Genomic DNA, 25264 nt, shown 5'->3' with positions numbered 1-25264 from the left:
AAAGCAAAAAAAACTGATAGGATTAGATGCAATTAATCAAATCAATAATAGATGTGTCAGTCTGATTGGCCATCATCGGTTGCAGCTCTGCTGTCGAGTAGTTTCCAGGGAAGGGAAGATCTGTAGTTAAGATTTTTAAATCAGCTGTACTTTGCCAAGTGGTCATTATGCATTACATTTCGATAAGGGCTGAGTTGTTTTACTGTTGCACAAATCAGCGTGCAACATACTGTTCTTAAGTCAATTTATTATTATTATTCGGCCAGTTGTTTTGCTTCAATTTCTCCATTTTACTGTGAAAAATGACAAACGCAGAAGTGTTGGTAGACATTTTTCGTTTATATGTAAAACGAAACACTAGCACATTCGGTGAGTACACGTTTGATAACTGGATTAAAAATATGTAAAAAGAAAAAGAGCTTCAGTTTGACTGGTTAATATTTTTTATACAATCTGAAGATTTTAAGCACCTTTAGGATCTGAAACTAAAAGAAAATCAAAGATAAAAGAAGGCAACGGAAAGAAAAACCTGGCTCATGACACTCACTGGATCTCTTTTCTGTCAAAGATGTGTCCCACTGATTTGGAGGTAGAGCAGATGTGTGCCAGGAAAGTGGATGTTAAGTTGTGAGTTTTAAAAAACGTTTCCTGTCTGGCAGTGAGCCGGACCCGAGACCAAGCCGCGGTCAGTGTTAAAGCACGCCTCATCAGTTCCAAAAACAAAACAAACAACACATGCACACAAACACAGTTGTTTCAGAATTTGATAATGGATGAATATTGTGTGTAAATCAAGGTGTATCTGCTTCATTTTGCTATTTTAAAAGTACTCTGGAGTACTGGGGTCCACAGTCCGAGGCAGACTGCGCCGTTCCTGAATTTGAAGGTTCCATCGGGGGAGATGACCGCTGAGGGTGTGACCAAGTCTTGGCTTAATCCATGCTGCAGCACCGTGCCTGGCGCTGTAGGGATGGACAGAGAAGAACTGCCTTCTTCCATGGTGTGGTCATCACCTGAAACAAGAGCAACACTTGCTACTTCCTCTTCACTAAATCAACAAACAGTGGTCAGTTGTGTTTCACCTCATTCACAGGAAAATGACTGACTGCTCATTTATGATGAGGTGATTTTTTTTTTCAAGCATTTTGAGAGTGCATTATTACAAAATGATATGACAAATTTGTTTCTGAACAACACTGAGGCTGGACCCTTAAAGGGGTAATATACTTTGCGCAAGGACACGGATGCAGACGCTCTGAACCATGCAGACTGGGTGTCATGGCACCAGCTGTGCTGCAAGGGGTGCTACAGCGAGTGTAGTCAAACATCATGGTGGACCAGCTGTCTGGAGTACGTGTTTAACCTCCACAGTAACGTTAGCATTGTCCAGGCGCCAAGAGTAGGGTTTTTTGTTTTATTATTATTATTTATATATTAAAAAAAGAATGCACCAGTCTCTCAGATGGAGAAACCAGATTTCTTTTTCCTCAGGAATGCCAGGGGAGGTAAATGCTGCCATCAGATTTTGTCACTGTACACCCTAGTGCACCAGAGCACCAACTGCTGTGTCCATTCCACTTTTACCAGAGCACCAGACACTACCACACCATCACTAGTCAGTGTTACTGCAGCACTGAGACCCAAATCATACCTACCTACCCTCCCCCCCGACCCAAAGAGAAGAGTTACTGTGGAACTTCAGAGTCACAGCTTTACTAACCAGGTCAGGAGCTTTAGGGAAGATGAGAGCTTTGAGCCTGAGAGCTGACAGAACTGCTTCAGATGAGGTTACAGGGTGAGATACTGGAGACCAATCCCTGTTTCTGGTCCTCGACTGGACACTGGCCGTTTCACTGTTGTCCTGCGCGGTAAGACAAGGACACATTTGTCAGCACTAACATTCTCACAAGTTAAACCAACTACTCGAATGTAAGATTCGTACCTTTTTATATATTTATTTATTCACAGCAGTCAGTCAAGGTGTTCTGTTTTTCCCTTTGTGTTGGACCCAAGATAATTCCAAATTCGTCACAGTACGGCATTCCCTTGTTTCCCAAACCGGGTGACGTCTGGGAACCCTGAGGGCCCCCACAGTGAAAAGTCCTTCCCAGAGTTTCTAAGCCGCAGATCAGGTCCTGGAGCTCAAGGGTTTTGAACATCTTCAGATCTATTCGCCTTTAAATTACCAACAGCTTGACACAGTAAGGGCTAAGTATTCAGTTGCATTTTTCACTGCAAGAACTTAAGTGATGTGTCTTAAAGACCGGGGGCCTGACTGACAGAGTTTAACACCAACAAACAAACAAACAAAAGTCTTAAAATTTAAGGGAATGGACGATTGCCCTTAAATGCAGTTCTCAAAAGAGAGAAAAAACAAAACAAAAAAAAAAAAATAAACTGGCTCAAATGATCTCCATCAATGAACCACTGACATGAAGCTTTTAAATGTTTAAAAGACATTTTGCTAAAAGCACTTGGCGATTTTTAAATGGGTTTCAGAAATGAAGCTTTAGCTTTCTGAAGCTTAACAGTCCACCTCGAGTGAGTTTAACTTTTTTTTAAACCCCTAAATGTTTGTTCTTCTTGATGACAACTCGTGGTTCTGACTCTTATCAAATGATACTGGGAGATGCTCTACAACCCTTTTCTTTGATTCTGAAGATAAAATTAATAATACAGTGATTTTAAAATCCAGCACAGACGACTTTCTACACTGATCAGCCCTAACATTACAATAAACTCCTTGTTTCTACCCTCACTGTCCATTTAATCAGCCCCACTGACCGTGTAGGGGTAAGTATGTAGTTCTACAATGACAGACTGTAGTTTACAGAGCACCAGGTGGACTACAGTGTGTAACCGTAGGAATACAAAGCACTTGTACATGGCCAGAGTGTAGAAATAATGAGGTCATGTTAATGACCTTGGCTGACTGGTGTGTGCGCTCTTGTGTGTTTTTAAGCAAGTCTGAAAGCCAAACTTCCTTGTCCCTTTTCTGGACAATTTCAGTAAAACAAACAAAGAAAAGCAAACAAACAAAAATATTTTTAGCAGCTTTTTCTCAATGTTGTCCAGTTCTTGTAATCCTTAAGTAATCCTTAGGCCCAGGACAGGCAATGACACATCCCCTGACCCCTTCTGTGTCCACGTGTTAAAAACAAACAAACAAAAAAAAAAAACGAACATAAAAAAAACAAGGCTTATTTCTTTACATGCACGTTTTCTCAGAATATGACTCATACACCCGGCCCACGGAACCATTCTCTACTGGCTGAACCCATGCTTGTCCTCCAGGTGTTTGAGCATGTTTGTGGTGTTTCCTCCTTGGCTGGAAACTTTCCGGAAACACGTCTTGCAGACTGGGCGGCCGTCCACGTTAATCGTTCCGTCTGGATTCTTGGGGTAACCAAAATATTCCCAGACAAAAGATCTAACTTGCTTTGATGGAGGGCAAAGTTCTGCAGGTTCGTTTCCTCCTTGGAGTCCCAGCTTTGATCGTCTGTTGGCCGTCTGCAATAAAACACAAACAAAAAACAAAGACTTTTCATCGATTTTAGCCGGGATGTGCCATATCGTATTGTTCGCAATAATATCGTCATCATTTTAAAAAGTAAATATCGCGATATTCTAACATGTTTGCCTAATATCATCATGAAATTAACCATAATATATCATACGTTCTTTACGAGTCGTTTCGGCGCAGTGAAGTACAGTGGAAAGGGGCTCTTAATGATTGAAGTTACATTTGTAGTAAAATAAAAGCATTTAATATTTTTTAATATATATTAATTAATTCATTGTCTGTAACCCTTATCCAGTTCAGGGTCGTGGTGGGTCCGGCCAAGGATATCGTTATCGTGAAAATACCCTGAAATATCTTGATATTATTTTAGGGCCATATCGCCCACCCCTAATCCAAACACACTGTTACAGTGGAAGTAGCACCCACTCGTTGTGAATCCTCAGCCTGCTGGACAGGAATGTGAGAGTTAGTTATAAACCAGTTTCAAGGGTTTGTTGTGGTGTTGTGTAGTGGGTAACACCACTGACTTCAACACGACAGACCAGGGTTCATTTCTACCGCACTCCAACAACGTGTCCTTGGAGTAACATTCCTAAACAAGGGCCTATAAACATTAAACATATTACTATTATTATTATTATATGAGTATGTACCTTGAACTCTTCATACACAGAGAAATGGCAGAACTGCAGGTGTCTGATCATCCTCCTTGCGTCTTGGCTCGAAACCTTTCTGGCACAGATTTTACAAACTGGGCATCCGTCCTCCTCCACAACCCCGTCGTCATTTTTGGGGAGCCCAAAATATTCCCAAATGGGGTGGAGGGCTTGTTTATTTGGTTTAAAAAGTTCTGGGAGGTCCTCAGCACTGACCACCTTTTCCCTTTTTTCTGGAATCTGAGGAAGAAGAAGCAGAAAGAGAGTTTCTTTATTGACTCCCATGGGGATAATGACACACACACACACACACAGGTGATGCTGATAGCTGGCAGCTAATGCTAGCGAGGTGACTTTTTCAGCCGTCACATCAATGTTAAAAGTAGAGGGCGCAAAAACACCAAGTGGAAAATATAAACCTGCAGGTTTTAATAGTCCGCGTATGTAATGAGCACAAATGTGAGACTCACAAGCACAGTTACGGCTCACTGTTACTGATTTGTTCAAGGATTTTGTAGAGCTATTTAAATAAACCCTTTTTAAAATAATCGATCAAGCCAAGAACCTTCAGTTCATCGTAGAAGGCTCTGTGATGCTCCTTGAGGTGCGTGGTCATGTTTGCTGTGACCTTTCCTTTGTTGGACACTTTGGAGAGGCAGATTTTACAGATTGGGTATCCTGCGCATTCAGCTGGACCCTCGGTGTCTCGAAGGTAACCGAAATACTTCCACACTGCCGACCTCACTCTGTGCTCTGGGGGGTGTAGGTCTGGGAGTTCTGTGGCTCCTCCGATGGTGAAGGGGTTCACTTCTCTCTGAAACGATAGAAGATGACGCTAGGGTTAAGGACCTAGGAACGTTGCCTTAGAAACAACGTAAATGTACCTTGTTTTACTTTACTTCATTTAAAAGCAAACCACATGAATTCTTTTACCATTTTACAGAACTGTGCCCAATTTTATTGCACCACTGAAGTACAGTTTACCTGCACCTCGCCGTACACAGAGTTATGGTTCTCCTTAAGGTGCTGCATCATGTTTGCTGTGGTTTCTCCTTTAGAGATGAGTTTTCTGACGCAGAGTTTGCAGATTGGAGCTCCGTCTTCCTCGACGATCCCCTCTTCACTTTTCCGATACCCAAAATACTCCCACAGCTTTGGGTTAAAGGGTCCACTCGGGGGATGGAGGTCAGAAGGCAAGCACACATCCTCAAATGTCTCGTTTGTGACTGCAGACTGAGAAGAAGGAACTGGTTTTAACCACTAACTGTTACCGTCTATATGCTGTAAGTCCATTATTGTTACAAATCCAATCATGAGGAAAGACTGTCAAGTGAATCGATTCTGAATCATTCCAGAGAGAAACAATCGCCAAAAATGATATTCTTTCCTCACTGAATTTACTACAGAATGTAAACGGCCAATCCCACAACCCCCAGCAGGAACACTCACCCTTATCTCGTCGTACGTGGCTCTGTGGTAATCCTTCAGATGCTTGAACATGTTTGTTGTGCATCTCCCTTTTGAAGCCACTTTCTGTTGGCACAGTTTACAGATGGGATAATCATCACAGACCACTGACCCCTCAGCATCTTTTAAATATCCAAAATATTCCCACACCGGGGACGTGACGTTTTGTGTTGGTGGGTGAAGCTCGGGGGGTTCAATGCCCCACTCGGTCCTCAGAGCCGTGATCGCCTCCTGAAACGATACACGTTACAGTAGTATCAGAAAAACCAAGGAGAGGAGGTAGGAAAAATAACTTTAAATGAGATTAAATAAGAAAAAAGAAGATCCAAGAGAAATAGGATAAAAAAATAAAATTTAGAAATAAGAGAAAAAAATCAAGAAACGGAAGAAAAACAGACAATGCACAATTTAAAAAGAGAGAATGAAAAAAGGAAAGTTCGAGAAAAAATGCCATTGATATTAATGATATTTACATACACACACACACACACACACACACACACACACACTTGTTGAATTTATATACAATATAAAATTACAAAATAACTATGAAATATATTTACATTTAACATCTACAACACAGACGACTGAACGAAGTCTGACATGATGTGAGCTTTTGTTATAGAAAAGTGTAAGGAACTAAATCCACAGATAACGAGCAGTAGCTATGCCTTTTTTAGTTCAGTGCTCTTCATTTCCGAGGCTTTACCTGGACTTCATCGAACACGGCCTGGTGTTTCTTGCGCAGGTGTCTCAGCATGTTGGTGGTGGGGGTCCCGTCACCTGTCGCCTTCATCAGCTTCCGGAGGCAGATCTTACAGATGGGAGCACCGTCGTCCTGGAGGACACCCTCCGAGTTTTTGGGATATCCGAAATGATCCCACAGCTTTATATCGTTCTGACTGTTCGGAGGAAAGAGCTCGAAGGGTCTGTACACCACTTTCTTAGCCACTGCCGACTGGAACAAACAAACAAACAAACAAACAAACAAACAGACATTAAAGTTTACCAACAATAAAATATAAATAATAATTAAAAAATGACTTTTGTTATGTAAAATATTATTAATAATAATTAATGATGTCCCACTCAAGTTTTTTTGCCCCGATCCCAAGTCTTTTAATATCGATTATCTACTGATACCGAGTCCTGATCCGATACTTATCCTTTCCTAGATGGTGCTGTTACACAGTGCACACTTCAAGCACATTATAGTTATTAAAATCAGCCCAGTGTTATCTGCTTTACACCTCATTGGTTTAAGAGTTCAGAAAGCCTCATCCTCATTTCATTTCCATTCTTTATATTTAAATTATATGTCCAATAAAATGTCTTATTTGTGTTAAAACATATTTGCTGCCATTGTTTCACTGTTACAGATTAGCCAGATTATCCAGGACTCCTGTATATATATTTCTCCTAAATATAATTTCTTAATATTTTTATTCATTTCTGATATATAAATATTTGTTTTTCAGCACTGACCTGTTTCTCTCGACGTTGCCCCAAAACAACCCCCTGTAGGAGGCGCTGTGACTCTATTGGCTGCAGCACTAAATGATGGACAGATAACTCTTGTCTTCTGATTGGCTACATAAAACTGACAACAAGTGATGTCAATATTTTTGATGGCAGAATGTCGGATATAGCACCTTTAAGGCCTGCTGCTTTAAATGATCCTCTCAGATTTACACACAAACTGTACCAGGTGTCATTTTTAATCGTAGAGATTCGGGGAAGTGGTCGGTCCGTAATTGACCTGCCCAGGTTTACCTTGACCTCTTTGTAAATGTCCAGGTGGTATGCTCTCAGGTGGATGAGCATGTTTGTGGTGTTGTCTCCTTTGGCCAAAACTTTCTTCTGGCAGATTCTGCAGATTGGGAAGCCGTCGCAAACAATGGAGCCATCTGTGTTTTTGGGGTAGCCGAAATATTTCCAGACAGGGGACATGGCCTCTGCGCTGGGCAGGTGAAGCTCCAAGTGTTCCAGGTCACTTTCGGCTCTCACAGGAACCACCACAGCCTGAGAGAATCGGAGAGGAGGACAAACAGAACCGATAAAATACTACTACACATCTTTATCATATTTTAAATGCAATGTACATGATTTTAAAACCAACCAAACAAATAAAAACACTTTTATAAAATTCAGATGATGATTCTTCACCATTTGCCAGCACTCTCTGGTTGGTTTGAGCACTGGAAATCAGTCTAATGTGTTTACGAAACCCTGGTACGAAACCATTGGTGAGTAATATTGACTAATTTTTGCTGTTTCAGATTTTTGAGGCTGGAACTGTCTCTAAATTTGGGAGAGCATGAACTGCATGAAAGTAAACACAGACCGAAAGTCTTCTACAAAACTAAAGAACTCGAGTAAAATATGAGTTTCTGTGGTTTTTGAAACTTAAACCACATACAAACAACAGTCATATACTCCACAAACACACCATTCCACCTTAAAAGACACAGAGCTTCTGACCGTAAACAAACCAGACATTTGTAGACGTTCCCTTTAAATATTACAAGGTTAATGCTTATTATGGTCATAACTTTATCTTTAGCAAACATTTGAATAGCCCAAAAATCGAATGGACATTGGACACACGTGAAAAACTATACATTAAAAACATCAGAGTGGTGCAGTGGTTTAAATGTTGCACCTGTTAAGGAGATTGTCTCTGGGTCAATGCCATCTGAGGCTGGTAAACCAAGACCTATTAGCCTTGCTGTTTCTGGGTGAGGAAACCGGCCCTCCCCGTCCCATCATCAACAGTGTGTTTATTCTGGCTTAACATTACTGGACAGTTAACATTCTTCTCCAGTGGCGTCATGTGAGCAGCAGTTGGAAAACAAGCAGTAGTAGGAAGCGCATGCTCCTCAGCTTCCCAGGTTGGTGGCATTCAGTGTCACTCACCTTGATCTCATCGTAAGTGGGCCGATGGTAGTCACGGAGGTGTGAAAACATGTTGGTGGTGTTCCCTCCTTTGGCGGACACTTTCTTCTGGCACAGTTTACAGATGGGGAAGCCATTACACACCACCGACCCCTCCGTGTCTTTCGGGTATCCAAAGAACTTCCAGACCGCAGACTTCACCTTGTGCGTGGGGGGACAGAGGTTGGAGGAGTCCATGTCGGCCTCCCAGGTGAAGGAGCTCACAACTTCCTTAAGAAAGTGGTTTAAAAAATATGTGAATATCTAAACAACCCTCTTATGGCTCACACACGTGTCTTTGAAAAAACCCGATGTAAATTTTTACTGCACATTATCAGAAGAAAAGGCACAGAATGTGACCACGTACTTTCATTTAACATGAATTTTTACCACAGAAAAAAACAATAAAAAAACCTGCGGTCGAGGCTATGATGCTAAAGACCCAGTAAAACACACCCCGCCCAGTGAAAACCCCTTCTCTCCTGAGTGTGTGAGGCTTTTAGGAAAACATTCCATCTTCACTTTACCTCTGGTTCCTGGTAAACGTCACTGTGGTTCTCCTTTAGGTGCTGCCTCATGTTTCTGTTCGTCTCTCCCTTGGAAATTAACTTACGAAGGCAAAGTTTACAAAACGGAGCTCCATCCTCTTGCAGCTCCCCCTCCTGATTTTTCCGGTACCCGAAATGTTCCCACAACGTTGGCTCATACTGTTCTGTAGGAGGATGGAGATCAGCAGAGGTGCAGTCTTCCTCGAGTGTCTCGTTTGTAACTGCAGACTGAAAGAACACTTTCAATATTTGGGCAATTAATTTACATTGTATTAAAATAACAATAGCCTTTTATAATCCGTAAAAGTCCCCAATTAATGCACTTACAGAAATTACCTGGAAATAAATCTAAGATAAAATGAGAGGTCTCTGATGTCTAAAAATGTCTGAGTGTTTACTTTGGTTAGCGTGTGTGTGTGGTGTTGAATAGCAAATGTGAAGTTTTTTTTTCCCTCCTGGGAACGTATTTCTGGTGAAAAGGTCAAATTAAAAGAGGTTTAATTGATGTCCACAGGGGTCTCACCCCTCACTAGCGACTGCTCTTACTCACACAAAGGTAATACAGTGTTTATTAATCTGATAATACTTTACAATGGGGTCAGGGGTTTGGACACAGAGCGACCACATGACGATGGTTTGTAAATGTTGAAGTTACGGATTTAAGGACGTTGTTTCAATATATAAAATGCCCACGTACTCGGATCTCGTCGTAGATCGTCCTGTGATAATCCTTAAGGTGCTTGAACATGTTTGTGGTGTTCCCTCCTTTGGAAGCCACTTTCTTCTGGCACAGCTTGCAGATGGGGAAACCATCAGACACCACTAGTCCCTCTGTGTCCTTCAGGTATCCAAAATACTCCCAGACAGGAGAGGTGACGTTCTGAGTTGGAGGATGAAGATCTGAGCACTCATTACCTTCCTCTGCTCGCAGCACGGTGATTGCCTCCTGAAAAACCAATACCACGATTTAGAACAGAGTCATACACTTAACACGTGTGTAATGCTGTGGGTGACAGCTGTAGATATGAAACGGCATGAACATTTAATGTCACGATTAATTTGACCAAATTTATGATTATGGGATTGTTAAAATATGCTTAAGACTTATCATTTCATCACATTTTATTATGAATAACATATTTACAGCACTATGTATACTGATTTAATACTGTTCACACAAAATAGACCTAAATGAACAATAAACTCTCCAGTAAATGTGAGATTAAGTTAGTAACAACTGAATTAGAGTTTTGTTCAGTGTATAAACCTCAGTTTTTATTGTTTTTGTGTTTGTTACAGAAACAAAACTGAGGTCTTTTTAAAACGTTGATGTTTAATTCCATTTCTATCACACAAAGGAAAATGTGCGTAAAGGTTTAACACTAAACTTATGGCTAATGTTGGCGGTAGAACATTATAAAGCACCGTTTAAGGTAAAAAGCGTCTCAGAACTTTATTCTCAGTGTAAATATAATCACAGCGACATTTAGGGTGGAAAGGGGAAGCAAGTTTATACTGCGTTTTTTTTTGCCTGAGACAAAACGACTAAAGTGGCACCTTTCTACAGCTGTTTACAAGAACATGAGCCGTTAGTCCATTAGCTTACTGTTCAGTCTACACTCGCTCCAGTGTTGATCCCAGTCTCACCTCCCAGTCCTGATTTAACCTCCCCCTGGTTTTGTGGGTCCGCGGCGAGTGAAAGCAGGACGGTGAAGTGAGATTGGGCACTGCACTGTGCCATGTACCTCCCCCCCCCGATACAAAACAAACACACTTTACGTGCCCTGCTTTGGGAGGCTGTTCCTAACTTTGGTTGACGCTGTAATTCACGTACGATTTTTTAAACCTTGGTAATTAACATTAAAACGGCATCACTAATCTCCAGGAATTTTACACTGGTTTTCTAGGGCTCAGTTTCAGGTTAGGGTTCACCATGCTACACCGAGAGGAGTTCCATCTGTACATTCACCTGCACCTTTACACTGACCACATCGTAAGATTCCCAGAGGAGAGCACAGGCCAAATGCCCTAAACACAAACGTGAATATTCACCTGGACTTCGTTGTAGACTAATTCATGCTTCTTCCGGAGATGTCTCATCATATTGGATGAGATGGTTGTGTTTTTGGAAGCAGTGGCGAGTTTCTGGAGGCATATCTTACACACAGGTGCTCCGTCATCTTCAATAATACCCTCTGCATTTTTAGGATATCCGAAATGGTCCCACAGCCTCGAATCGATTTCCCCACTCGGCGGAGAAAGCTCAGAGGCCTTGTAGACTTTTTTCGCAGCTGCTGGCTGGAGACAAGCGTAAGAAATATGTAGGAGTGCAATGATCTTCAAAAAGGGCGTTTATGTTTATTTCTCAATTTCAACACTTTAAATGTTTTAAACTATTTTACATTAAACAGTGTAAATTATTTGCACGTTATTGAATTTTATTTTTATTTACACGAAATGAGAGTCCTATTAAGCTTTGCTTCCTTTTGCTGGAAACAATGATTGACTGCACCTTTAAAGGTCACATGTTAATGCAGGGTTACGCTGCACTGGAGATTTCTAAACTGCAAATGAACAGAAGGGAAATTACAGTTACCTTAATCTCTTTGTATATTTGCAGATGGTGAGCCTTCAAGTGTAAAAACATGTTTGTAGTGTCTCCTCCTTTGGCCTCCACTCTTTGTTGACACATTCTGCAGATTGGGTATCCGTCAAAAACAACCGACCCTGCCGTGTCTTTCAGGAAGCCGAAATATTCCCAGACGCGTGATAAGAGGTTTTGTGTTGGGGGGTGAAGGTCCGGAGCCTCGGGAACATCTTTGGTCTGTGAAGCAGCAGCTGCTGTCTGATAAAGACACGTCAAAGACATGTGGGTTATTCTAAACATCAAATAAAGACAGTAGCAATATGGGGGCGTGGTTGTATTCTCAGCATAAAAAGACATCAAGGGCTAGTTTAGAGAACATGGATCAAGCCTGATTTTACACTCAGAGGCAGTGCCACTGAAAATACGTTTCTAGACACCAGTAAACCACTGTGGACACAGACGGCCCTACGCTCAGAGTTTACATAAACCCAACGGAGAAGCACGGACCAAACTGGGATGTTGTGGAGCAGCTGCACATGAGCCTAATTCATTATGTCCAGTGTCCAAGGCCCCAGAACCGAGCTATGTCCACATTACCAGTGTGACGTGACACATCTCATTTGCTGCCTTAATGTGACTCAGATCTGATCTTTTCAGGGCTCTGTGGATGTCAAAACCGATTTGAGACACTTTCATATGTGATCTTAGACGGGACATGTATATGATTTATGAGTCTTTGTTTTTTTTTTTTTGCCTGTACTGATGCACGTTTCACCTAGGCTTTAGCAATGTCCCAGTTAGCACCATACACCCTACATAGTGCACTACTACACTCAGACAGGGCACTAGTTCAACTGGAAATGTGAAGCTTATAGCAGATAATAAATGGTTTTATAATTCACCACACAACGCCGTTCGTGAGTGCAGAAAGTGTTAATTTATGACCTACAGTGTGCACTACGTGGTGTTTAAGATTGAGCCAGAAACTCATGAATGATTCTTTATAATATGAACGCAGCCTAAGTCATCCAACACCAGTACCTGACCTCACTAAAGTTTATGCTGCAGAACACCATCAAATCTATACAGTAATGTTCCAAAATCTTGACTAAAGCAACCCAGTTACCTGTACTTCAGTGTGAACAAGTGCGTGGCTGTCTTCAAGGTGCTTTGTCATATTTATTATGTTGTCGCCACTGGATTCCAGGGTTTTGTCACAGATTTTACAGATAGGGGCTCCCTCTTCTACCGATGTTCCCTCTGAGCTTCTGGGGTACTCAAAGTATTCCCATAGTTTGGAGTTGTTTTGGATGCTTGGAGCACTGGGTTCTGAAGACGATGAAGATGATGGGCCCATGCCTGAAAGGGTTTCATCCGTGAACCCAGGCTAGGAGAAACACAATAACCTACATGAGACTTTCAATCAGCAGTAAAATGGAAATACAGTGACGCACAGTGTCAGTGATGAGAAGCCCCGCTCTATGGTGCCCCCTTGTGCCGAAATTTAAATCCTGCTCTCCACGAGTGAGTGAGTGAGTTAACACAGATGCATCAGAAGACTTTACCCTGATTTCCTCGTACACAGACTTATGGTGATCCTGGAGATGCTTGAAGAGGTTGGTGGTGTTCCCACCTTTGGCCGCAACATTCAGCTGGCAGATTTTGCAGATAGGGAACCCGTCACACATAACTGTGCCGTTGGCGTCTTTTAAGTATCCAAAGTGTTCCCAGACCACGGACTTCACCCTTTGTGTGGGAGGGTAAAGAGCCGGAGGTCCGAGGCCGTCCTCCTCTCGCAAAGAATTGGTGGCCACCTGCGATATAAACACATGCAGACACATGGACTGTTACAGTTACAGTAACCACGTGGGCTAAGGATTATTAAACAGCCTCCATAATCTTTAAACTGCCATTGGAAATGTGTGTCAATTCCTCAGCGAGCCACAATGCACCATACAGCACTTTCACATGGCCATATTCAATTAAAGCCAAATGGAGACCACAGAAAGCAACAGTACATCACATGTGACTTTAAATTTTAACAGACAGAAGGCTCCCAAGCTTCTGGTAAACAAACAAAGGCATGTTACTTCAACTAACGTTACTATCCTAGCCTTTCAGCTCGAAAATAACCAGTGTTTAAAGTAGTCGTAAACTGATAAAAACTGATAAATAACACTGAATTTATTTCATTTAACGTATGGCAGCAGAGTGTAAAAATGAACTTGTACCTGACCAAATGATCATCATTATGGTAAGTAATATTATTACTACTACTATTACTACAGACTTAGATTTATTTAAAACCCAAGTAACCTCTACACCACTGAGGCAAACATAGTGCTGCAACACTGAAAAATGTTAAACGTATAAACAGATCTAAATAAAGAGTTTACTTTGTGTGTTTTACAGTCTATTTTCACAGCATTTCCTAATTTTATTATTATACAGAAACAAGGGCTCTGAGATGACAATCACACAGTGGAAAGATGTTCTGTGGGTAGACGAACCAATTTTCAGGTCCGTTGGGAAGAAACGAACACTGCATTTTATGTGCCGTTGGTAGATGCTAAACCGTTGTCTCTGAGAGTTCCACATCTTCCATGTGTAGAAAATATGCAGAAGCAGCTCTAGAGTGCCTCCAAGTGGTAGGAGATGGGGGCTACAATAAGCAGCTGACTGTTGTTTTAACGAAACCCTAATCCAGATCCTAAATCCCTGACGAACGTGTAAACTCCTACCTTGACCTCGTAGTAAACAGATTTATGTTTCTTCCAAAGGTGTCTGTATAACGTCTGAGTATTTTCTCCCTCGCAGGACACTTTGCTTCCGCAGATTTTGCACATTGGATGACCGTCCACGTGCACGGATCCTTCCGTATCTTTCGCGTAGCCGAAATGTTCCCAGACCGGCTCCAGGAGCTCTCTCGGGGGGTAGAGTTTGGAATTGCGGTTGGGGTTTTCGGCTTGCTCGAGATTTTCGCTTTCATCATCAGGGTCGTTTTCAGTCTCTCCGGACAGCTAGAGTAAAAATAAATAATGATTAAAACAGAAGACAGAACCGCGTATCCCTGGGATGGAAAGTGGTCAGATGATTTCACGTTGGAATAGTCACTTGGGTTTTTTTTCTAGATTTCATGCAGGGATAAGCAGGTTTAAGCTAGTTACGCTAATCCTGCTGGCTCACCAAGTTTATCAATTTCCAAAACACACCAGACATTAGTGCAGCGTTCAAACTGAGAGAAGATTTACCTTCATTTCCGCAAACTCGGTTTGATGGTAGTTCTGCAGGTGGACCATCATGTTTGTGGTGCTTCCTCGCTGGGTGCTCACTTTCCGGAAGCACAGCTTACAGACCGGAAACCCGTCGGGAACCACAACCCCGTCCGAATTCTTCAGGTATCCGAAATATTTCCAGACGGCTGACTTGAGAGCTATTTTAGGAGGGTGGAGCTCCTCGGGAGTGGCCTGAATGGGAGGGGGGCGGACCCTTTCCTTATACTGCCGGGGGGCACCGGTTTTCATCTTCAACTCAGAAAACAAGGAATTGTGGTGGAATTTCAGGTGCCTTAACATGTTGGAAAGGATTCCCTGCCTGGAAATGATGGAGCGCCTGCAGGCTTTACACTTGGGGTGCTCGCTCTCCTCGATCACGCCCTCTGAGTTTTTGGGGTAGCCGAAATAGTCCCATACGGGAGACACCGGGAGTCGGGTGGGTGGAAATAACTCGGGCAAATCACTTCCGTCTTCTCCGCTTCCCAGAGGCAGAGCGTCACTTGCCAGCTAGAGCACACACAGAGTGGTGGTCTACACTTAGAATCGTATTCTGAAACTCTAGTAAATTAAATTAAAAGCCATTTTTAAAAGTGTGTTTCACTGAGCAGCTCAAAAGGAGGAGAACGTTGGCAGAGGCATCAAATTATATTAATATATCGTTTGTTTCAGAGCCCCCCGTGTTGGTGGAATTTTTCTAGAAAATTGGTGTGTGGATTGGTGACATATTGGAAATATGCACGTTTTTACCTTCACCTCATCATACTCGGCCTGGTGGTGACGCCGAAGGTGGTTGAACATGTTGGACGTGCTTCCGTCCTTGGCTGCCACTCTCCTGAGGCACAGCCGACACAGAGCGAAGCTGTCCTCCCTCACCACGCCCTCAGAGTTCTTCACAAACCCAAAGTACTTCCACACTGGGGAGTTATGGTGCTTTGAAGGCGCGTGGATCTCCGTTGGCTCTGGAAACTTGTGCTCTGTCCTCACGCTGCCAATTATGTGCTGGAAGGGTTAAAGACAAAAAAATACAAATACAGACGTTTAGCTACTCTTAACACATTATGTCTAGATCGAGTAGTATACACTGTTAGAAACAAGAAAATCAGCCATTTTCTCCACTGACTGTTCTTTACCTAGACACAGGCTTTATACTGACACCTAGTGGCCTGGATGAGTCAGGCCTTTTGTACTAAACCTACTTTAAATGGGACTGTAGCTCCACAAAAACAGTGATGTAAGCAGATGTAATGGACCAGAGAGTGTTCACCTTGAGCTCAGCGTACATGGTCTGATGGTGGCGCTGCAGGTGGCTGTGCATATTGGATGTGTTCCCGTCCTTGGACGCCACCACCTGGTGGCACAGTCTGCAGATGGGGAAACCGTTCTCCTCCACCACACCCTCGGAGTTCATCACAAAGCCAAACAGCTTCCACACGCCAGACTTACGGGGCGTTTTCGGAGGGAAAAGCTTTAACTCATCTCCTCCTTCCACCACTGGGAGCTCAGGGTTACTGGGCAACCCAGTCTGGGGAGGGAGGGAGGGAGAGAAAAAGAAGAAGGAGAACGAGAGGAAGAACGATGGGTAAAGAGAAAGGGAGAGGGATACTTATTATTGCTTATCATCTCTCTTTTGCAAAACTGTAGGCAAATACAACGCTAAAGATGGTATTATACCTTGGTCACCGGACACACAATCTGATGGTGGGCCTGGAGGTGGTACCGCATGTTGCTGGTGTTGCAGGAAGAACCCGGAGACACTTTCCAGCCACAGATCTTGCAGCTGGCCGTTCTTTCCTTGTTGCTGCGGTCATCCTGGTCCAGCCCGAAGTACTGCCACACGGCTGAGCGAACCTGCCTCCTGTGTCGAGGAGATTTCGGGAACCTCCTGTCAGTGTAATCAATGTCGTCGTCGTCGTCATCATCACCGTCCAGGTCGTACTTCTCCTCCTCACTCTGCCAGGGCTTCTCCTCCTCCTCATCCCCCTCTTCCTCCTCCTCCTCCTCCATCTTCATCTCCTTCTCCGAGTCTGAAGAGTCCCACTCCGTCCACAGTGAATCCATTTTCTGAGAAGCAAGGACAAACAAGAAAAGCTGATTCTCGAAAAAGGATATGTACAATCAGAGGATTTTGTTCTCTGTTCTGTACCACTGCTGGACTATAGACACAGAGCGAGATGCCTCAGAGCAAACCTATCAAGGCATTAAAAAAACACCCACCTTGGCTTTGTAATAGGCAGCGGTGTGGAAATCCTGCAGGTGTCTCAGCATGTTTGAAGTGTTCCCTCTTTTACAGGCCACTTTCTGCTGACACAGCTTACACGTGGGGAACCCGTCGTCCTCCACCTCCCCCTCGGGGTTAATGAAGTACTCAAAGTGTTCCCAGACCCCGAAGTTAGAGATCTTGGTTGGAGAAAATTCCCACATCGTCGATCGAGCTCGTTTCTGAGGAGGAACGTGATCCCGAGGCTCCTCTTCTTCTTCTGTTTCCAGAATCACCTCCATCTAGAACGGCAGGAGATCAGAGGAGAGAGGCGTGAAGGAGCAGTAACTGTCTGTTTAACAGATACAACTTTAAACGCACTGAGTGTTATGAGCTTAAAAACAAATTAATTAAGTAAACAAAATAAATGAACAAATTACCCCAAAATAAAAAGGTCCACAGTCTAGTATCAACATGTAAAGGTGTTCCCCAAGTCACTGGTACACAATCATTACAAAACATTACTTCAGCTCAACATGCTTAAAGAAGAGCACCATCTGATGAGGAGCAATCAATAACACTGATAGAAAACGTTTAAAATGAGAACTACAATTCAGATTCAAAACACTTTGTCAATTTAAGGAAAACTGAACCTACACGAACGAGTGCAAGACGTGTAAAAAGGACCATAACAGAAAAAAGAATGCCATAATCAACCCATTTACAACAGAAAAGTGTGGATCATTTCACTAATACATCTACCTACGCGAGAGAAATGCAGGCCAGTGAACGAGCGGCCAGCGTTTTACCTGCATTTACAAGCTCTTAAATATTTCAACTACATGAGGCTGGTTTTATCTTATTTATCGACGTTCCATTCCACCATAAATGTCATTTTAGGTGGTAGATCTTTGCTTAGTCACAAGTTTCATATTTAAACTTTTAGTTCCACCTTAAAAATTGATCTTATAGGCGTTATTGGCTAGCTACTTAATTAAATTCCCCATTCCACCTTAATTAGGTAGCTATGCTAAGCTAAAAATAGCACTAGCATTCGAAAGACAACTTGTTTTGAAATAATTCTTTTTCCACACTATAACACACATGACCAAGTGTATATCATGGTACTAACACATCTATCTACTCTAGTGAAAGGCTAGCATTGGTATTACTTGCCAGTTTGAGTTATCTATTCCACCTTAAATAGTTTAATTTGTGACCAGTATCTTCTCTCATTTTACTCTCTGGTCATTTTTAGGTCTAGTAAAATCTAACATTATCACTGCTTGTTTGGTCACCTCATGGTTGTAGGACTGTATGTTTGTGTCCATTATTGTGTGTACCTGGCAACCCAGCAGGTTTTGACTGTACTGTGATTGGACAGAAGGTGGGATCTCAGGTTAAAGCTCCAACAGAGCTCTGCTTCATAATGGACAATTCTCAAATAATATACAGGCTTCAGCTGTGCTCTCAGACACAACAGTGCTTCAACTTACATCCTTAATTTCTGAAGATACACCCTGGACATTTTATGATTGAGCATTGTAAATATATTACAGATTGCTCCTTTAAATCAACTCAAAATAGTTGATTAACACTAAATAACAGAGAATAACACTAAACCCTGATCCGGGTTCATCGGCTCAACACGTTTGGAGGAAAACGCTGGTTACGATACATCAGTTCAACACAATGGGAGGGGAACTCTGCCCAATTCCACGACATCAGCTACAGTCTGTAGCTACTATTGTTCCAGGCTTCTTCCATGTCCAGAAGTGCTCTAGAAAGTGATCTAATGCTAGTTCTGCACACCAACCACAACACCACCACTCCCCAAAACAATGATCATACCCTGTTTTCACCCTCAGCTGGAACTTTCCTCGGCCTCCCTCGCTTTGGAGGAGTCTTCTTCTGCCCCTTGGGTCTTCCTCTGTGTCGCTTCTGAGGACTTTCTGCTCCCTGTGTGAGGTCTGTGAAATAGGAAGTTAAATGTTAAGAGGAGTTTAGTCCAGGTCCTGAATGTAACAAATCCCCCCCAAGAATGTGGTCCAACCACAAGGCTTCTGTAGACGCCACTAAAGTAGGGCCGTTGTGGCCTGTAGTCAGCGTCTAGACGGGATTTCTCAGATAGAAAATTGTGAACGGTATAAACGGGTGGGGTTGATACAGTCCACTCCCGCAGGAGTCGAGAGTCGGAGTGGACTCAAAAAAGGTGTCACTAAAAGCAAGTCATGAAGCATAATCTTTTTTTTTTTTTATATTTTTTTTCTTTCAATAACATCAATAACAATGTAATAACATCGCAGGTTGTTACAAACAGAAGTGGACCAAGTTCTGGTTTTTAAAAGAGTGTATAAACATTCCGGAGAGTTGGTCCTATCCACCATTTAGTTAATTGCCAGCAAATAAACACTAGTATTAGCACAAAACCAACAAATTATTTTGATATATATATATTTTTTAGAAATATTATGCACGGTTTATAACGAGCACACACAGCTTGACTAATGTCCATAAAAATAGCACAGAGCAGCAGAATGGGACGCTCTGAAGCAGCTATACTTAAAGTCAAGTACCATCTAGAGAGCCATCCCCACCATCATTAGGCTGTGGGGCAGTGTAACTCTGTTCTCTGAAGTGAAGGGGCACATTCCAACACGTTTGGGGCGAGCTGAGTGTTGTTTGTGCTCCAGAACTACATCCACCGTCACTAATGTTTACGTGACTGCCATCAGATCCTCACAGGAATGTTCTAACATCTTGTAATGCCTTCCCAGAAGAGTAGAAGCTGTAGCTGCAGCACAGACAGAACTAACGTATGAATTCAATTCATTTAAAGGTGAATCTCTGCATGAACAGTTCTCTACAAACGTATTGCCAAAGACAGATGTAAATGACCTTGCTTTGGCTGCTCTTTCATGTGCCACGTCAAAAAAGTAGTCCAGATTAAAAGGGTCCTTTTAGCTGTAGTGAGAATGGGAGGAGCTAAACCGCTGTAGTCTGTGTATTCAACACAGGATGGTTTTCCCCAATTATTTTCCACATAATGACTTGATGTGCTCTGAAAATGATACAAAATAATTAAATAAATTAAAATAAAAAATAATACTGCAAAGTGCTGCATCTGCTTTGCTTTGTTTTTGAGTTTAAACACGGACACCTCTGTGATTAAATCATGCTCTGGCCGCATGATTATATCAGCCATGGACAGAATTCAGGAGTCCTATTGGTTTTAGGAGCCTGGGGGTTGTTAGACCTCTGCAGTGGATCAATGGCCTGATGGATGTTTCCTGAAAGAAAGGGAGCTGAATGCAACGCTGAGGCTTCAGTTCTGTGCTTACAACTTGATTCATATGGAATATTACTAGTATTATTAAGTCTGGTGGTAGACAATACATGGGAGATAATGGGAATGTACGTCTGTATTTATGTTCGCATGTATATGTTTTTGCAGACACTAGAAAAAACATTTATAAAAACATTTATATTCAATGGACAACTAATTAGATAAAAATATCATCCTGACCTTTCATTTTTTAATGTATTTATTGAATTCATTTTCCTATGAACAAAAAAAAGGCGTGTTGGGCCATAAAAACCAGATTTTTTTAAATCCATTCATAACTTTTGTAAAAACCTTAGTAAAAAAGAAAGACTATTCTATTCCACCTCAATATTGATATTATACTGCATTGTATCCGATGTATTATCCGCTGATTAAAAGTGTGTGTGATCCCTTTAGAATTGTATATAATTTTCTATATAACATTTACGATTTGCAGATTTAAAGCATGGGGATCTATCAAAGTCTTGATACACACATTTCTGAATGTAATAAGAATGTAATAGTCCACGAGGTCACAAAGGAACCCAGAGTAACTTCCAAGCAACTTAACGCCATTCTCACATCGGCTAATGTTAAAGTTCCTGAGTTCACTGTCAGGAGTTCACTAAACTACCGTTGGTGTGCAAGAAGAAAGCTGCAGCCCTCCATTAAGAACATTCCAGCCCATCTGCAGTCTGCTCAGGATCATATGGACGAGCCAGAAAAATACTGAATGTTTTGTGAATGGATGATGCCAAACGTTTACTTTTCTTTAATTAAGTTTTAAATTTGAAGCATTGTGTTTGGAGAAAAGTAAACACAAAAACCTCATCTGATCTGTGAAACATGGTGGTGGTAGTAGTATCATGTTCTAGGCCCAATTTGCTCCACCTGGGACAAGACGGCATGTCATCACTGATCAAACCATGAACTCTGAAAAAAAAAATACCAGCAAATTCTAAAGGAAAGTGTCAGGAAAAAACCCGTCCACGAGCTGAATCTCGTCATGCAGCAAGGCAATGACCATAAGCACTGAAGATGTTCTACCAAAATATGACTGAAGAAGTTCTAAAGTTAATGTTCTGAAATGTCCCAAGTTCTCTTCTTAATCCAGAATAACACCACAGTATTTGAAGGAAGCTGTTCATGGGAGGAATCCCACCAACGTAACAGAGCTGAAGCTGTTTTTTTTTTAACTAAGGCATGGACACACATTCCAATGTGTGTAATCAACAACTGCACAAGGGTCTCACCCCAGATACTGAAAGCAAAAGTATGGCCTCCTCCAAATGTTACATAGTGCAGTTTCTGCAGTAACAACGACAGAAGCTATACTCTTCCTGTCACAGGTCAGTGAAGAATCACAACAATTTTGAAGCTGTAGTTTTACAGTAAAAAATACTTCCTAATGTTCTTTTTTTTTAAGAATCAACAAAAAAAGTGATCAATCACATGTCTCTAAACGTCTGGATCCTCCTCCTTCCAACTACCACCTATCTGCTGCAAAAAAAAAAGCCTGTAATTATTTGCTCATGCAAATAAAAACCGGGCCAAAGTGCCAGGACTGTAAAATTAACACCAGCCGCAGAACCAGGCAACAGACAAACAAACACCACACTCTGCTTATATTAACACACACATATCATCATAACAGTGAGAGTGCTATAGTGATATTTATCCAGCCTAAAAACACATGCACAGTACTGGATGCATGCATAACAACTTATTACAACGTGGCGCACCTATGAAACACCAGACAGGAGTCAAACCTGTCAACAGACCTCAGCAGAGCCTAGGGCTCTAGTAAACACAAGGAAATGCAGACCACCACGTTAAATAAAACACGCACCTAAAAGTCCCACAGAACTAACACAGTAAAGTATCTAGAGCAGGTTCCTGCAGGAAAAATTAATGCATGGCCACAAGGTTTTGTTTTGATTTTTTTGCAATGCACACTGTATAAATACATAAATACTGAATTAATAAACACTGAAATGGACCTTCTCCAACGACATTGATTATGTTTCTCATGTAACTCTGCAAAACACATATCAGCACAATACAAATTCATAAATTGTGTGTATGGAAAGGCATAAAAATTGTGTGGTATACGGGTTTTACTAACGTCGTGGGGACCAAACCTTGTTTACACTCTCACATGGTGGGGGACTTTCTTCCTTTTGGAGACCACAAGCCAAATTACTGTAAAAGTGAAGATTTCTTAATGTTTGTGTAAGGTTAAAGGTTAGGGATAGGCGAAGTTATGTCAATAATGTCACCGCAGAGCTTGAAAACAAACGTGTGTGCTTCATGTACAGGTTGGGCCTGGTGCTCATATCATAAACATGCACCTACTATTATAGCTTTATATATTCAGTGCTTTCCATTAGTGGTGGGCGTGTGTATGTTTACTTTCGCCTCTCTAGGGTAATTCAATGTTGTGCTACCTTTCCCGGCGGCCCCGCGTTGTGTCTCTGCGGTTATGCGGGCAGAGGCGCTCTCTCCAGCGGCTACAGCATGCCGTGAGTCCCGCGGCTGCTGCTGGTCCTCCTCCTCGTCTCCCTCCGACTCCACCGGGGCGAAGAGGCCGAGCTCCAGCTCCATCTTAGCGGCGCAACAGGAGCTCGGAGCCACCGGGCAGGAGGCCGCTTGGTCTTCCTCCAGCTTCACCACAACGAACGGCCTGTCGGCGACCCCGGGTCCATCTTCATCTTCTCCGCCTCCTCCTCCTCCACCTCCACCACCTCCTCCCCCGGCGCCATCCTCCTCCTCCTGCTTCAGCCGCTCGAAAGCTTCGTCCTCCCGCAGTTGCAGCGTCGCTTTCCCCGCACAGGCCTTCATCCCCGCGGCTTACAAACCCAGCCCCGAGCGCATCGGACCGCCCAGAGTTGTACTGTGGGTAAACACAGCCTCCAGGTGGAAGGACAGGTAACAATCCTTTCCCGATAATGGCTCCTCGTTATCAGACTACAGCTACAACTTTTCACCCACCGACGAAAAAAGAAAAACGGTGGGAGGCTCCCCAAAGACTAGGGGCGTGTTCCAAACCAATATGAAGTGCACTACATAGTTCACAGGACTAACGAACACAAGGTTACATTTGGTTTGATTTTGAATTAGTATTGGAGCATAAAATAGTATAGGTTCATTAATTCTGACAACATTAACACCAAACAGAACAAACAACAAAACATTATTTCAATAATTAGCAAATGGCTCCTCGTTATTAGACAACGACAACTTTTCAACGGCAGAAAGGGGGCGTATCCCAAAGCGAGTACTAGGGTACTATTGGACGGAAAAACGCAGTGACCTATTTAGGAGACCGAGGTGACAAGGTGACACCGTCATCGACACAGTCACCATTCGTGTGAAAAACGTTCCTCAAAATAAAATCCCCATTATTCTTTATTTTACTCAATTTTTCACCAAGAGTGAGCCCCAAATCAAGTTGTAGCTCCCTACCTAGTGAACTAGAACCTAATGAATTAGCAAAGGGAGTGACATGACTGGGTAATGTCTTAAATGTGCGTGCTACCCGTTTTAAAAAAATAAGGCCTATCAAATGGTATTTCAGATCTTTAAACAGTCAATTTCCTTTAATCGAAGGTAATATGGAAAAAGAAGGATTCTGGTAGAGGACCTTTGGCACACGTCCTTAGCAGCTGCCCAAAGGTTCTTGGTGATTGATGCTGTCACAGGGGCCATGACCAAGTGCTTAAGGCGGTCACAGAGAGCCATTATCAGCCAGTATCTCCAGCAAGGGCAACCAGTCAAAGGCCCTCACCCTCACGAATGGTGGTTTACTCAATCCTGCCACTGACTGGCAACTGGAAGTGGACTTGGGCAAGCAGTTGAAGTTCTCAGCTCAAACAACATCAACATAGCTCAGACCAGAGAGGATAAGTGTGTCAGAGCCCATCAAGCAACTGACCATGCTGGAACCCAGTGCCCTGGGAAGAGGGTATGGATGAGGCCAATGAGAGGAAGCGCACTAAGTACCTGTCAAAGAGTGTAGAAAGAAAAGGCCGGCCTGTGGATGTGGGCAGCACAGGATTTGCAGGGCGTTCACTCTGCAGAGACATTATTGGGCACCACTGGTAAAGTGGCAAAGTAGAAGGACATTAAATCCATTACTGGAGCCGTGAAGAAGGCCACCATGTGGATCTAGATCAAGAGGGTCATCTGGGCAAGGATGTTTGATTTTGAAATACCTGAAATACCCTGTGACCCCAGGTTACATCACTGATGATGCATCCCAGGGCTTCTATAAGATGTATTTGTCATCACATAGTTTACAATCCACATGGTACCATACAATATAATGTACCATACGACCATAATAACATATTATACTGTGTAGTACATGGTGTTGCTATATTGTTTAATACACTGTGCCATGATTTTCCTTAAAGGAGCACTATGTAATATTTTTATTTTTAAATTGCTGTTTTAAAATCACTGTCAGGTTTTGAGGACCTGTAATAGGGAGAATACAGCCTCTGTCATTGCTATTATGGGCTCAGCATCGCAGAAGCTGCACTGTGTAACTTGAGGAAAAGGGTTGGAAACCAACCCTCTCCCTCCCCTTCCCCATTGATTTCAACACAGTGCTGTAATAGTTTATGAATTACACCAGAGGGAGCCACAGGAGCAAAAACACGAAATCTTATCTTTGTGTTTTTGACTTTCAAGTAGATGCTGCACTTCTTTCTTTTACCACACAGAGGGCAGCACTGGTTTATTTCTCAC

General features: G+C 42.5%; 1 protein-coding gene across 2 annotated transcripts; it reads right to left on the bottom strand.

Annotated features, from left to right (window-relative positions):
* Positions 1–277: 277 nt before the first annotated feature.
* LOC136697954 (uncharacterized) lies at positions 278–23522 on the bottom strand. Of its 2 annotated transcripts, none has more exons than XM_066673318.1 (24): positions 22960–23522; positions 19039–19157; positions 17205–17489; positions 16662–17051; positions 16255–16512; positions 15738–15989; positions 14967–15497; positions 14457–14735; positions 13281–13529; positions 12842–13102; positions 11725–11973; positions 11181–11426; positions 9826–10074; positions 9108–9356; positions 8563–8811; positions 7420–7668; positions 6356–6604; positions 5629–5877; positions 5164–5412; positions 4745–4993; positions 4177–4419; positions 1943–3510; positions 1721–1861; positions 278–1013 (listed from the first exon to the last, which is right to left on the bottom strand). In XM_066673318.1, exons 1-22 carry the CDS (start codon positions 23351–23353, stop codon positions 3265–3267), a joined length of 5994 nt encoding a protein of 1997 aa, XP_066529415.1. In that variant the 5' UTR covers positions 23354–23522; the 3' UTR covers positions 278–1013; positions 1721–1861; positions 1943–3264. The 2 variants fall into 2 exon arrangements, with proteins under 2 accessions (XP_066529415.1, XP_066529416.1); XM_066673319.1 differs by having other exon boundaries at positions 15744–15989.
* Positions 23523–25264: the final 1742 nt, after the last annotated feature.

This window comes from Hoplias malabaricus, chromosome 5 (assembly GCF_029633855.1).
Source record: "Hoplias malabaricus isolate fHopMal1 chromosome 5, fHopMal1.hap1, whole genome shotgun sequence".
NCBI classification, from domain to species: domain Eukaryota; kingdom Metazoa; phylum Chordata; class Actinopteri; order Characiformes; family Erythrinidae; genus Hoplias; species Hoplias malabaricus.
This window is presented reverse-complemented; position numbering and strand designations above follow the sequence as displayed.